The 15756-nt window shown below is 43.2% G+C and overlaps 1 protein-coding gene across 4 annotated transcripts in view; it reads left to right on the top strand.

Moving 5' to 3' along the window:
- The window catches only part of LOC119965493 (protein diaphanous homolog 1-like), a 421840-nt gene that overhangs the window by 292723 nt on the left and 113361 nt on the right, over nt 1–15756 (top strand). For all 4 annotated transcript variants that reach the window (XR_005460521.1, XM_038796347.1, XM_038796349.1 and 1 more), the window contains 2 exons: nt 14971–15069; nt 15369–15463. Coding sequence is in view for 3 of the 4 variants with exons in the window: in XM_038796347.1 (XP_038652275.1) it covers nt 14971–15069; nt 15369–15463 (194 nt within the window). In the remaining variant the exon portion in view is untranslated. The remainder of the gene's footprint in view (nt 1–14970; nt 15070–15368; nt 15464–15756) is intronic.

Raw genomic sequence — 15756 nt, 5'->3', positions numbered from 1 at the left:
GAATAGAGGCAAGCAAGCCAGTCACACATTTTGCATTGACGTTATGTGAATGTTTGTTGGTTTTACATCAAATAACTAGATGACTCAGGTTGATGGAAAAAGTGAAATTGTATGGGGTTCAGGGTGTACTAGCTAGATGGATAAAGAACTGGCTGGGCAACAGGAGACAGAGAGAAGTGGTGGAAGGGAGTGTCTCAAAATGGGGAAGGGTGACTAGTGGTGTTCCACAGGGATCCGTGCTCGAACCACTGTTGTTTGTGATCTACATAAATGACCTGGAGGAAGGTATAGGTGGTCTGATTAGCAAGTTTGCAGATGATACTAAAATTGGTGGAGTTGCAGATAGCGAGGAGGACTGTCAGAGAATACAACAAAATATAGATAGATTGGAGAGTTGGGCAGAGAAATGGCAGATGGAGTTCAAGCCAGGCGAGGTGATGCATTTTGGAAGATCAAATTCAAGAGCGGACTATATGGTCAATGGAAGGGTCTTGGGGAAAATTGATGTGCAGAGAGATCTGGGAGTTCAGGTCCATTGTACCCTGAAGGTGGCAACGCAGGTTGATAGTGGTCAAGAAGGCATACAGCATGCTTGCCTTCATCGGACGGGGTATTGAGTACAAGAGTCGGCAGGTCATGTTACAGTTGTATAGGACTTTGGTTCGGCCACATTTGGAATACTGCGTGCAGTTCTGGTCGCCACATTACCAGAAGGATGTGGATGCCTTGGAGAGGGTGCAGAGGAGGTTCACCAGGATGTTGCCTGGTATGGAGGGTGCTAGCTATGAAGAAAGGTTGAGTAGATTAGGATTGTTTTCGTTGGAAAGACGGAGGTTGAGGGGGGACCTGATTGAGGTCTACAAAATTGAGAGGTATGGACAGGGTGGACAGCAACAAGCTTTTCCCAAGAGTGGGGGTGTCAGTTACAAGGGGTCACGATTTCAAGGTGAGAATGGGAAAGTTTAAGGGAGATGTGCGTGGAAAGTTTTTTACGCAGAGGGTGGTGGGTGCCTGGAACGCTTTACCAGCGGAGGTGGTAGAGGCGGGCACGATAGCATCATTTAAGAAGCATCTAGACAGGTATATGAATGGGCGGGAACAGAGGGAAGTACACCTTGGAAAATAGGAGACAGGTTTAGATAAAGGATCTGGATCGGCGCAGGCTGGGAGGGCCGAAGGGCCTGTTCCTGTGCTGTAATTTTCTTTGTTTCTTTGTTTCTCTTTGACTCGAATGTAAAGCCACCCAAATCAAATGTAAGTGAGTGGAGTCAGAGCACCTTGAAAAATTGGTTATCTGCAACTTGTGCAAAATGAATTTTCTTTTACATTATCGGGGAGCTGACTGTATTGTAAGTGCATGCTTAGAGTGGGCGTGATATGCTGTCGGCAGTGCAATTCTGACCTTCCCTTAATCAGTAGGTAATGACTTCAAACCACTATCCGTGGCATAACGTTGCATTTTATGTTGCTACAAAAACCTTTTGCACTTCTATATCACTGTTTAACATGCAATGGGGCGGCATGGTGGCACAGTGGTTAGCACTGTTGCTTCACAGCGCCAAGCACCCAGATTCGATTCCCGGCTTGGATCACTGTCTGTGTGGAGTCTGCATGTTCTCCCCGTGTCTGCGTGGGTTTCCTCTGAGTGCTCCGGTTTCCTCCCAGAAGTCCCGAAAGACATGCTTTTTGGGTGAATTGGACATTCTGAATTCTCCCTCGGCGTACCCGAACGGGTGCCGTAGTGTGGCGACTAGGGGATTTTCACAGTAACTTCATTACACTGTTAATGTAAGCCTACTTGTGACACTAATAAAGATTATTATCAAAACAACTTGGCAGGCATAGAAGTCATTAAGACAGATGGCCAATAGCTTAGTCAAGAGCACGTTTGAAGGAGCATTTCCATAGAGGTAAGAAAGCTGGAGAGGTTAAGTGGGGGAATTTGAGAGCTTCGGGCCCAGATAACTGAAGGTACTGTTGCAAATGATGTAGCAATAGAAGTTGAAGATGCACAAGATTCTTGAAGTGAAGGAAGACTGAGATTCCAAAGCATTATTGTGCTGGGAATGTCACAGACTTTGGAAAGAGGAGGCCATGGAGGGATATGCACACAAAGTTGAGAATTTTAAAATTGAGACATTATGGACCATGAGCCAGTGTAGGCCAAAGAGCTGAAGGGTGATTCAGGGATGGGACTTGGTGCAAGTTGGACATGGGCAGTAAAACTTTGGATGAGATCAATTTTATCGGGTGTGAAATTAGGTTAGGTGGATTGGCCATGATAAATTGCCCTTGGTGACCAAAATGGTTAGGAGGGGTAATTGGGTTACGGGGATAGGGCGGAAGTGCGGGTTTAAGTGGGTCATTGCAGACTCGATGGGCTGAATGGCTTTCTTCTGCATTGTATGTTGTATGACTATGAAAGATGGAGGAATAGAATAATGAAGTCTAGAGGTAATGAAAGCAGGTAAGAATGTTTCAGCAATGCACAAGCTCGGGTAGGATTGGTGATGGGGAATGCTTTGATGGTAGATGCAGCCAGTTTTAGTGATGGGGTAGATATCGGATTGGAAGTGCAGCATAGAATTATTAAAGATGTAAATCATCCCGCTCTTGTCACCTAAACATATTGCTTCATATTATAATTTCCTTGCAGACCAGTCAGTTTTAGCCACTTGTGACAAGAAAGGTTATTTATTTATTATTTATTTTCCTTGCTTTTGTTGACAGAAAATCAAGGCATACAGACTTCTCAATCCATTACTGATTTGGAATTTTCAGCTTCTGGTACTAATGATGCCCCCATCAAAAGGCAAAGAAAGTTCACTTAAATTTTGCAAGGCGTCTTGCTGTGCTCAATATAAAGCAGATTTCCTTCAATTTACGAAGCTAAATTTTATGTTAATCTTTGTTGGTCTTCTGTATCGTTATTCTGACCTACTTGGCTGTAAGATTAATTAAGGAAAGAATTGAAATTCTAATGACTCTTCTTGGGTCTCCTGCACACACAGCCTTGTTCTAATGAAATTGATTGATTGGGTTTTTTTTTTCCTTTGATGAAGATAGCGGTCTTCCTCCCCCGAGAGAGGAGACCTGTTTGTACATTTTCTTCTGTGTGGGCTAATGAATGAGATATAGTAATCAGCTAGAATCTTACTTTTCTGACCTGTTTGATCCAAGAAAATTACTATTCTGAATAGCTGCTGTGCATTAGTTTAATTAAAAAGAGGAAAGGAAGGGGGAAAAAAGACTCAGTGGAGCCAGATTAGACTCTCGTTAATACTGGTACTGAAATACTTGTTGAGAGTTCTTTTTTGATCTTTGGTAAATTGCATATCATCTATTTCTGAAATGATGTTCAGACACAAAGATACGTTCTTTTTGAATTAGATGAAAGGGTGCCTTTTCGTTAGTCCATGGTCTTTCTGCGTCCAGTCATATTAAATTCCAAAAAAAGAGCATCTGCAAATTACTGGCCCAGATCTCTAGTGTCTTTAAGACAGAAATTGATAAATTCTTGATTTCTCGAGGAATTAAGGGCTATGGGGAGAGAGCGAGTAAATGGAGTTGAAATCAACCATGATTGAATGGTGGAGTGGACTCGATGGGCCGAATGGCCTTACTTCCGCTCCTATGTCTTATGGTCTTATGTTCTCTTTGGTGTCATGAGAGATGGAAAAAGAAAGAAAATTTCTATATTGTAATTTATCCAGTCTCTCTCCAATACACCGAGAGTTTTGCATACATTGTATTATGTCAGCGTAGTGGCCGTTGATGTATAGGAAAGTGCAGCAACAATTCTATAGAAATTAAACTTGGGTTGATTAACCTCTGAAGTCGCCAACCCAGATTTTGTGTTAAAGTGGGACTCGACCCCTTGCCTTTTGCCCAGGAACAAGGCTGGTAAAAATTGAACCACAATGATACACCAGACGTATACAGACAGCTGGATCACTCTTGCCCTTAAAAATAACACATGGAGGGAATATAAATGCTGATTTGGCAGATCACTGCTCTGACCACTGTGGTTTTCAGTTGGACAGACCCAGTGTTTGATCCACAACCTGTGCTAAATTGATGCACTCAATCAGGATAGCGGTCAAGCAACTGCAGTCATCTTTAGTGTCCCTCACTACAATATCCAGTTCCCCATATTGAAACGTACCATGTCAGGATGCCCGATGAGGACAGGATTTTGATCGTCTGCAATTCATCTGCCGACCGGTCATTTAAGCTCAAGCATGCAGAATGGTGTTCAGACAAAATACCAGTGATGGGGAGGAGTTCAAAATGCTGCACCCCAGTAAGAGTCATTTGTTTAGGAGGTTAAAAAAAGAGTGACAGTTAGAACAAAAAGGAGAAAACCGAAATGCTACAGAAGCTGCTTTTTAAAGACAGTCTGATGAGGTTTCTGGCATGTTGAACAGTCTGAGCAACAGCAGTAACTAAATCCAGCGTTAGCCAATGTGATGGCAGACTGATGGCCATTTCATCTTAAATGACACATCTTGGTTTTTTGGGGGGAGATTTATAAATTCAGGACACTCAATCTTGATAAGAAACAGTTCTGACTTGTACTTCCTGTTGCTTGATCATTGAGTGACCTGGTTAGGGGCCACAGGGAAGGCCACATTCCAGAATTTCCTGTTGCCTTTGTTGAAGAAGTGAAATCTGTCAGAAGGAAGCATTCAGCCGAAAATTAAAGCAAGAAGCCACGTTATAGTTCCGCCTCAAGTTCTCAAAACCCTTCTCAGCTTTTATTTCTAAGTTCTAGCATCATTGCTAAATTCAAATGAGGCGAACGACGAATTAATCACTTGTATTTTTAAATAGCCATTTGCGAGTAGAGGACTTGAGTATTACTGAAAAACTACATTTTGTCAAAGCTTTTTGACTTGCACTCATCAGGAATATAGTGAGAATGCCAATGTGAGGGGAAACAACAACTTTATACTGAGTGGAGGACAGCACAGTGGCGCCATGATTAGCACATCTGCCTCATGGTGCCGAGGACGCGTGTTCGATCGTGACCCCGTGTTACTGTCCACGCTAAATTGTCTCTTAATTGGGAAAGTTTTTTTTTAATTTATACTAAGTATGCACTGATTTGTTGGCACGTGGACTCTAATTGGTAGAGGTGAGAATTGTTTGCAAATTTGAACGAGGCAGTTTAACCCTTGTCAAAGCATTGCCCTGAGGAATGAACCAATGAATGGCTTTCACTTATTTTGTGTAGCTGTTCCAGCACACAGGCATCAAATCGGCAATGTAGAAAATTGTCCAGATATATCCTGTATATAATGTGTGTTCATGTTCTTTGTCTGCAAAGCTCAGACACCTGTGTATTCATATATGCAACTTTCAGTACATGCAAACAAGCTGCACCTTGAGCCCGACTGACCAGGGTAATTTTTTGCATACTGAGGATTATGTAGTAAATGTTGTCCAAGTGCAAATAGCATCTAATTTTGGACACTTTTGTGTTTTGCAATGGGCTGGTTGGGTCCGGTGTGTACCTTATTCATTGCAAATGATTGAAGGCACATACTGTTTGATACAATCCACCAGTCTTTGGGACGGAGGTATGGCCGACATATCAAGCATCACACTGGCACTGAAATTCATATACCACGTTACTGATGTACTATTACAAGGTGCATGCTCCATGGCACACCTCAACCAATCAGAATCCACTTGCCAACCAATCAGTACTGTTTTCGCATACAATTTGTTGTTTCCCCTGACATTATCCTGATGAGTGCAAGATGAAAAGCTTCAATAAAATGCCTTTTTTTCTACATTTGTATATACTTGTGTTCGACATGTTGGCCAGGACACCAGGAAAAATTCCTGCTATTCTTCAAAGAGTGCTGTAGGATCTTTAGTGCCTAGCTGAACAGGGAGACATTTAACATTTCAGAAGACAGCAGTTCCATGGTGAAGGGGTAGTGCATAAGTATTTAGCTTCATTATAGCTCAAATTCCAGAGTAAGGCTTGAATGTCTTCGAGATGACTTCTGTCAACGAAACCAAACGTTCAAACGCCAAGTGAGCTAAAATGGATGAGGTGATGGTTAACACACAAGAATGATAAAGACCACTGTGCCTGCCCAAATAACTTTCCAACAGATATGCAATGGAGAAAATAAAGTATAAGAGCTTTATGGAGATCAGTAGAACCACAAAATTGAATGACGTATGTATGTACTATTGAGTGAGACTGCAAGAGTAATACACATCTGACAGGTTCCAGTCACCTGCTATTTCTTTGCTGTGTTCTCACTTTCCTCTTTCAAAAATTAGTTTCAATTTCAAAGTGAACCAAAACACAAGCTCTTCACAAATGTTAGAAGTAATGAAAACTTAGGGTTTGTAAAACTTCCCTTGTGTCTGAAATGAATTGACATATTTACTGTTAGATGCATGGTGGAAACAGGTGAGAAATGGTTGAAAACTAGTGTCTTGTAGAACTTTTAATGTTTATCCATTTTGCAGGACATGGGTGTCCCTATTTATGGCCAGTATTGATTGCCCATTCCTAGTTGCCCTTCAGAGGTGGTGCTAAGCTGCCTTCTTGTGCCGCTGCAGTCCCTGAAGTGTAGGTACACCCACAGTGCTGCTGGGGAGGGAACTTCAGGATTTTGAGCCAGTGACAGCAAAGGAACAGCGATATATTTCCAAGTAAGAATGGTGAGTTACTTGAAGGGGAACTCCCAGATGATGGTGTTCCAAGGTATCTGCTGCTCTTGTCCTTCTAGATGGTAGTGGTCTTGGGTTTGGAAGGTACTGTCTAAGGAACCTTGGTGAGTTACTACAGTGCATCTTGTAGATGGTACACTCGGCTGCCACTGTTTGTCAGTGGTGGAGGGTTTGAATGTTCGTGCACTACGTAGCAATCAAGCGGGCTGCTTTTTCCTGGAAGATGTTGAGCGGTTTGAGTGGTATTGCTAAATGCCACTTTATAGCACTGTTAATGACACTTTCCATCACTGCTGATGATTGAGAGTACACTGATGGGGCGGTAATTGGCCAGGTTGAATTCTTGCTGCTTGTGTACAGGATATATCTGGACAATTTTCTACATTGCAGGTTCGATGCCTGTGTGCTGGAACAGCTTGGTTAGGTTCACGGCATGTTCGACTATCGCTGGAATATGGTCAGGGCCCATAGCCTTTGCATTATAGAGTGTCTTCAACCGTTTCTTTATCTCGCGTGAAATGAGTCAAATTGGTTACCCGACGCCGGGCGGCGTGGCGCCAAAGGCCGTTGGCGGCAGTTTTGCCGCCAGTCGGCGGAGCGGGAGCCACTCCGGCGCAGGCCTAGCCCCTAAAGGTGCGGAGAATTCTGCACCTTTGGGGAGGCCCGACACCGGAGTGGTTGGCGCCACTCCGCTACGCCGGGACCCCCCGCCGGGTAGGGGAGAATTTTGCCCCTTGAATCTGTTATCCCTTTGCAAGATTATCCGTCCAAAGATATTTAGCTGCAAAGTGCACCATTTATTATTAAGGCGTTCATTGTAATAAATAAAACCGATGGATCCAAATTAAATGCATTCCCAATGCAATCATAAAATTTCATTGTGCAAAACCATTGCAGATTAGTTTCCAGAAGTAGAGCTTCTGATGTAGCTATGATGTTTAAACATGTAGTCCTGATTCAGAATACAGTGAAAGCTTCCTGTTATTTATGGCTTCTTGCTTGCACGTTGATGATTTGGTGTAACCTACTCAGTTGGTTGAAAGGGAATATTCTTACACAGGGTTTGCAGTCGATTTCTTGTGATAATGCTCCAGGACAGAGTGGGGCAAGGAAGGCAGGAAAATGCAAAGAGGTGAGTGGGTGAAGGAAGGTAGGTGAGCGAGGAAAGCACAATACCACCTCTGTGGCGGACTTCCTTGACTGGGAGGTGGAAACATGGAAAATTTGTTCAACTGACAGGTTGGGAAGGGGTAGGCCTTGTTGTATTCTCAATTTAAATCAAATGTAACTAATTTTTGAAACTTTTTATTCCTCATTAGTGGGGGGGGGGGGGGTGTTGCAGGCGGTGGCAGTACTGGAAACTTCTTGGGGGAATGTGGGAATCTACCAGTGGAAGCTGGGGGGGGAGATGTGTGAGAAACTCCAGAGAGGGGAGTTGGAGTGTTGGGGTAAGCGGAACCAAAGGCCCTTAGGTGAGGGTTGGGGAAATGGTCAGAATGCTCTATTAACATAGGTGGAGATGAAAGATCCTCAGTGGTAGGAAGGATTAATGTTCTTGTGAAGTGAGGCAAAAACTGCTTTAGTGGGGTCGGATTGAAAAATTACTTGATCCCGGGAGGATGCATTCAGAGAAGTCACCAGTGTATGTGGGGTAGGGCTCAATCTATAGAGGGAAAGGCTTCTTGATGTGAGGCGCGGGTTTCAAGGGGATTTCTATATTGCACAGGTCTAAATTTATGGACATTAATGCAGGTTCTGGTTCTTGAGCAGTTTTAACTTGACGCCTAATTCATCAAGATTAATCCAAATGCTGTACAGACTTCATATGTGGACAGAAAGCATTTACAGCTATTATAAATGTTAGTGGAAAACAAACAATTGTCAGCAACAGCAAGACTAATAGTCAAGGTGAGAAACGGAAAGTTCAGATACTGAATGATTATGTTTTGGACCTCATTAAGAAGATTCTGCTGGTGAAGGGAAGGCCAACTGCTGAAAGTGTAATTAGCATTTTATTAATTGCTTAGCGTTAAACTTGTGGCCTGTATTAGCAGCGCAGGTGGTTACTGATTGTTTTTTTTCTACTGAATACGCCACCTCTGTAGGATCTGATTCCAAAGACATTGACTGATGCCTAGTACCTGCCTGTTTATAATCAATTTAGAGTGCCCAATTAATTCTTTCCAATTAAGGGACAATTTAGCGTGGCCAATCCACCTAGCCTGCATATCTTTGGGTTGTGGGGGCGAAGCCCACAAAAACACGGGGAGAATGTGCAAACTCCACACGGATAGTGACTCGGAGCCGGGATCAAACCTGGGACCTCGGCACCATGAGGCAGCAGTGCTACCTGTCTAGTGCTTGCCGAATGGCCATTCCTGACTCGAGTGTTGGAAATTAGCTTTGACAAATTTCACCATTTAGATGAGGCGGGGAAGAGGAAATCTCACCCAAGTGTGATTCTATCCACAGCCTCCATTTTCCGGTAAGACTCATTAGATCGTGAAGTGGAGCAGGAACCCTGTGTCGGCTTTTTTCAATTTTTTTATATTTAACTTGAGCTTATCTCTCGTCCAAGAGCTCTGAGGCCAATTATAACATCCCTACCAGCATCCTGCCTGATGAGATCAGCTAATTAAGCACAGCTGTTTTTCTAAAGCTTGCAGGAACCTTCATAAGTTGAGGTATTGAGCAAAAAAAAAACACAAGGAAGGTATGCTAAATCTTTCTGAGTCACTGGTAATGCTACAGCTGGAGTATCATGTCCAATACTGGTTTCCACAATTTATGAAGAATGTCAAAGCCTTAGCTGGAGACAGCAGATTTTCTATAATGGTAACCAGGTTGAGGGACCTGAGATATGTTGAGAGACTGCAGAAGCTGGAGTTGTTTTCCTTTGAGCAGAAAAGGTTAAAAGAAGATTCAATAGGGGTGTTCAAAATCATGAAGTCTTTTGATGAGCATAAGTGAGAATTATTTTCAGCTTCTGCTGACATTGGGATTGGTACCCAAAGGACACAGATTATCTTGATTAATAGGGGGATTAGGGGTTATAGGGAGAAGGCAGGAGAATGGGGATGAGAAAATATCAGCCATGATTGAATGGCGGAGCAGACCCAATCGGCCAAGGGGCCTAATTCTGCTCCTATGTCTTATGGTCTTGAGGTATTTGATAGGTCAGCCAGAGATCAGATGAGATTTTTTTATTGTGCACCACGTTGTGATCTGGAATGCTTGACCTGAAAGGCTGGTGAAAGATTCAATCATGACTTGCAAAAGGGAATTAGATAAATATTTGAAAGGGAATTATTTGCTGGGTTATGTAGAAAGGGCAAGGTGTGCGACTAATTGGATAGGTCTTTCGTAGAACCAGAAAGGGCATTGTGAGGAAAATGTCCTGTCATGTCCTGTATCATGTATATCACAGGAATCTAAGACTAAAGGTGTTCAATATGGCCCAATATTGAGCCTTGACGGACGCTTTCAGGCGTACAATCTAGCACTCTCCCTCCTGATTCAGAAGCCATTAGGGTTTAAACCCTACCCTAAAAGTTTCTGAATCTGGAGGGCGAGTGCTAGTTTCACTTCAAAGACTTGCACAAAATCAGAGCTGACACTTTCAGTGCAGTACTGAGAAGGGTGCTGTCAATCGAGTGAGACATGTAACTGAGACACCGTCAGCTCTCTCTGATGTACATAAAAGATCCTAAGATACTATTTCAAAAATAGTGAGTTTCCTCTGGTTCCTGACCCATATATATCTCTCAACTAAAATGAATGAAATACTGATTATCTAGTCGTTATTACATGCCGATTTGTGGGACCTTGCTGTCTGAAAATTGGCTGCCGGCTTTCCTGCATGAATAACAACTTTGGTTTACATAGGGTATTTAATGTAATAAAATATCCAAAGATGCTTCGCATGAGGATTACCAAATAAACTTTGACATCAAGCCACATAAGAAAGTAAAGATGGATGAAAGAGGTAGGTTTTAGTAAAGACATTGAAATATCAATACTTCAAGAATATTTAATTGATTACAAGGCTCTTTGGAACTCCAAAAGTACAAGATCATCTTTCTTTACGTAGTACTCAGCAAAAACTTAGAATAGATTCTTAAAATATACATTAAAGCTCGCATACCTGAAAGACAATAAATTGGATAACACTGAAATATCTAATGCCCAGCTTTTATGACTGGATAAACATAGTTACATAAAGTGTTCAGGATTTACTTTCATGGTTACATACATTCTCTGCAATAAGTAAGATGGAAAAACTGCACTGCATTGCAGTACTGCAGATAAATACAGTGGCTGGAGTGTGTCTCCATAAATGTGCTGCTTGTCGTGCAAGTGCAGGCTCAGTCTTGCATGGCTGAATGCCCATTTGTCCTTGGGCCTCTCTGGAAAAACTGTTTGCTTCTATATATAAGAAATATGATGAAGTGTGATTTAGTTCTTGATGAAGCTCATTCAATTCTCCTTCAGTGATGTGCAGCGAACTGAATCTTCAGTATTGAACCAAACATAATACCAGTAGTTGAATATGTCAGGTTTCTGAAGCAGCACTGAAGATCTGATGTTGGATTTGAAAGAAAATTACCGGGGTCAGCCAGTGGTGTAGCCTGATCATCAAATTTAGAATATTTTTAAAGTGGTGTTCAAAACGAATGATTTTTAAAAAAATTGCATGTAATGCTATACAGATGGTTGATATCAGTTTATTGATTCAACTTTTAGCTTCCCTCGGTGTTTTGAGCCCGTGTACGTGTTGTGAGATAGAAATAACGGCAGTAGCAACACAGGAACAGACTATTCTTATCAATCCATATCTGACTAATTACTTAATCAAAAAGCAGAATACTGCAGATGCTGGAAATCTAAAACAGGAACCGAATTCCTGGAAAACTCAGTAGGGTTCAGCAGCATCTGTGGAGAGAAATAGAGATAAGGGGCGAAATTCTCCGACCCCCCGCAGGGTCGGAGAATCGCCCGGGGCCAGTGAAAATCCCGCCCCCTCCAATTCCCAGGTGGCGGAGAATTTCTGCCACGGCGGGGGCGGGATTTATGCCGGCCCCGGGTGATTCTCCAACCCTGCCCCGCCGATTGGCGAGCCCCCCGCAGCAATTCTCCGGCCCGCAATGGGTTGAAGCCCCGCTGCTGAGAGGCCTCTCCCGCCGCCGTGGTTTCAACCACCTCTGGTAGCGGCGGGATTGGCAGCGCGAGCGAGCCCCTGGGGTCTTTGGGGGGGGGGGGCGATCGGACCCCAGGTTTCCCCACCGTGGCCAGGCCCGCGATCGGGGCCCACCGATTGGCGGGCGGGCCAGGGCCGTGGGGGGCACTCTTTTTCTTCCGCCGCCGCCACGGCCTCCACCATGGCGGAGGCGGAAGAGAATCTCTCAGCGCGCATGCGCCGGTGGTGACGTCAGCACCAGCTGACGCACTGGCGCATGCACAAACCAGCGAAGGCCTTTCGGCCAGCCCCGGCGGCGGGCGTCAAAGGCCGCTGGCGCCGGTTTTGGCGCCAGTCAGCGTGGCGCCAACCACTCCGGCGCGGGCCTAGCCCCCAAAGGTGCGGAGAATTCCGCATCTTTCGGGAGGCATGACGCCGGAGTGGTTGCCGCACTCCGCTACGCCGGGACCCCCGCCCCGCCGGGTAGGGGAGAAACCCGGCCAAGGATTCCAGACTGTGAGCTTTCATTAGAACTCCTTGCATTTAAAAAGTACTTGGGTATACTTTTGAAGTGTCATAACCCACAAGGCTACAGACCAGGAGCTGGAAATTAGGATTAGGTGGATAACTCTTTCTTTTGTCCAGCACTGACATGATTAGTCACATGACCTCTGGTGTTGTCAATTTCAATGATTCAATCTGGGACCTCGCTGTGCGTAGATTGGATACCATATTTCCCTGCATTATAACAGTGACTAAACTCCAAACATTATTCATTAATTGCCCCTGATTTGCTTTCTCAGACCCCTGGACTCTGAAAGGTACTACATAAATATAAATTCCTTTCTTTCCAATCCTCTTGTCTTACCAGTTCCACATATCTCATGAAGCTCAGTTGAGGGGCAGAGAGAGGCAATAATCTCTTTTTAAAAATAAATTTTTTAACGCAATGTGTGTTGAAGGCGAGGCTAGCATTTGTTGCAGCCCTTGTGGTGTAGGTGCGTCTAACAACCAGTTAGGAAATACATTCAGATAAAAGTCTTCTCTCAAAAATTGGATCAAGTAAGGTAAACATTTTGATTGAAACATATATGTAAGATCCTGAAGGGTCTTGATAGGGTCGATGTGGAGAGGATATTTCCTCTTGAGGGAATATAGTCCAAAGGATTACTGTTCAGGACCGAGATGAGAATTCTTTTCTGAGGGTGTGGAGTCTTTGGAACCCTCTTCCTCAAAGGACACCAGAAGCTGAGTTCCTGAATATTTTTATGGTCACAGTACACAGATTGTTGATGAGCAAAGGGGCAAAAGATTATCAGGGGTAGGCAAGAATGTGGAGTTGAAGTTGAAATCTGACCAGCCATGATTTTGAATGGCCGAACACGCTCAGGCCGAGTTGCCTACTCCTAATTCATATGGTGAGAGCGCTATGGTTGGTAATTGTCCCAGCTGCTACTCGTTACTCATACGAGAAAAGGAAAACCACGTGCTTGACTGCTTTATTCTTTGATCATAACTGAATTGTTACTTGTTTCCCAAACTTTAAGCCCAGTCTCCAATGCGATCTTCAGCATTTCTTTTCAACGCTTTGTTGACTGAACAGACTGATGATCAGCTTCTTTGTTTATGACCTAATGAGATTTGGGGTATCAGCATAGTGATGTTACCAGTAAGGCATCCCAAAATCCGGAAGGATCCAAAAACCAAACTACATTTGAATGTAATTGGTTTTCAGGTCCTTCAATTTGAATAAGATTCTTTTATTCTTTAGTCTTCATACTTTTTACATGCTTGGCCTGGGACCCAAACCTGCCAATCCCCAAACCTGGCACACGTCTGGTCCTGAGCTGATATAGGGTCTGATAACGTATTGTATTAGTGTAGTGTCTGTCACAAGTTCAGCAACAGTGGCTAAAGGGCGACCGGGGACAAGCAACAAATCCTGGCCCAGTTAGTGAAGTAAAAACACAACTCTTCATAAAGAGCAAATTATGATTCATAACCAATTGAACTTGATCAATTATGTAGAAATGGCGAGATACAAGCTGTTTTGAAAGAAGGAAGTTACATTAATGTTGTGCCTTTCATAACTCAAAGAACTTCATAAATAAAAAGGTCTGGTTACTATTTCATTTAGGAAATGTGACAGCCGGTATGCATTTAGCAATATTCACATACAACAATGTGATGACGACCAGATAATCTATTTTAATGACGGTGTTTGAGTGATAAATAGATGTCATTTTTGTTCTTAAAGTGCCCTTCGATCATTGAGTTGGTAAACAGGGTCTCGGTTTAATATTTCATCCAAAAGAGAGCTCTTTTGACAATCACTCCCTCGGTAATGTTTCAGCTCATCTGATCCTGAAACCCTCATTCATAACCTCTAGACTTAACTATGCCAATGCAGTCCTGACTGGTCTCCTTCATTCTACTTTCAGTTAACCTTTAGTGCTCCCAAACCTGTTGCACATGTGTTGTCTCATGGCAAGTCCATTCCCCTATTATCGTTGACTTACTTTGACCCGTGCAGACACTGGGAGAATGTGCAAACTCCACACGGACAGTAAACTGGGGCTGGGACCAAACCCCGATCCTCGGCCCCGTGAGGCAGCAGTGCTAACCACTGCTCCAGATTTGTGTTCCCTCTTGACTCAATGGCGCTTTGAAGTGTGGTTGTAGTATATATCTAAAAGGAAAACTATTGCGTCCTTATATCGCATTTATCATTTTGATTGTTTAGCCCTCATTGTTAAACATCAAATCTGAGAAACATTGCATGCATTTGTCGGCAGTGGCACAGTAACATAGTGGTTAGCACTGTTGCTTCACAACGCCAGGGTCCCAGGTTTAATTCCCACTTAGGTCAGTCTGTGCAGAGTCTGCACGTTCTCCTCGTTTTCCTCGGGTGCTCTGGTTTCCTCCCACAAGTCCCAAAAGATGTGATGTTAGGTAAATTGGACAATCTTAATTCTCCCTCAGTGTACCCGAACAGGCGCCGCAGTGTGACGGAGTGTCACAGTAACTTTATTGCAGTGTTAATGTAAGCCTACTTTTCACAATAATAAAGATTATTATTATAATTATTATTATAGCCAAGAAGGAGCAACAAGACATGAATGACAACAAAACAACGCAGAAGAAGAAAGTGAAAGAGCTAAAGGTGATGGATGGCAAAACAGCACAAAATCTATGTAAGTACATGGAGAGAATGCAAAAGTATTTATTAGTATGCAATGATATTGATGTGTCTAATCCACTTTTTGTCTCTCTAAAGTAACATCAGTAACTTTATTCAGTGACAAAACAAAATAATCAAAACTAGATAAAATGTTTACTTAATTGAAATTATTGTTTGTGGTGAGTAAACTGCTGAAATAGGTCCTGTGTAGACTGGTTTGAATTTGTCAAATTGCTTCCTGTTTTATCTGTTTGGCCAAACCCGCATGTGGATTGCACTGTATGTATGCATGATGTGTTTTGTTTTATATAGCAATCTTCTTGGGTTCTTTCCGTTTGTCATACGATCAAATCAAAAGAGTAATTCTTGAGGTGGATGAGAAGGTTCTGACAGAATCACTAATCCAGGCAAGTTTTTGCTTTTATCTGGTGTGTAGCTCTGATTTTATCACAAGTATTAAGAGTGGGATGGATGGAAAGCACCTTACAGCAGGAACTTTATGTAGTGGCTTTAGTTTCCCATGCTGCACTCATTCAGGCAGGATGGGATACATATTCCATCACAATTCTGTGTGCTTTTTGAGATGGCGGACAGACTTTAGCGAGTCAGTAGGTGAGTTACTCACTACAGAATCCCCAGCCTCTCAGCTGCTATTGTAGCCACAGTATTTACATGGCTGGACCAGTCATGTTTCTGGTCA

This window comes from Scyliorhinus canicula, chromosome 4 (assembly GCF_902713615.1).
Source record: "Scyliorhinus canicula chromosome 4, sScyCan1.1, whole genome shotgun sequence".
Classification (NCBI taxonomy): domain Eukaryota; kingdom Metazoa; phylum Chordata; class Chondrichthyes; order Carcharhiniformes; family Scyliorhinidae; genus Scyliorhinus; species Scyliorhinus canicula.
Note: the sequence above shows the minus strand (reverse complement) of the source record. Positions and strands in the feature narration are given on the sequence as shown.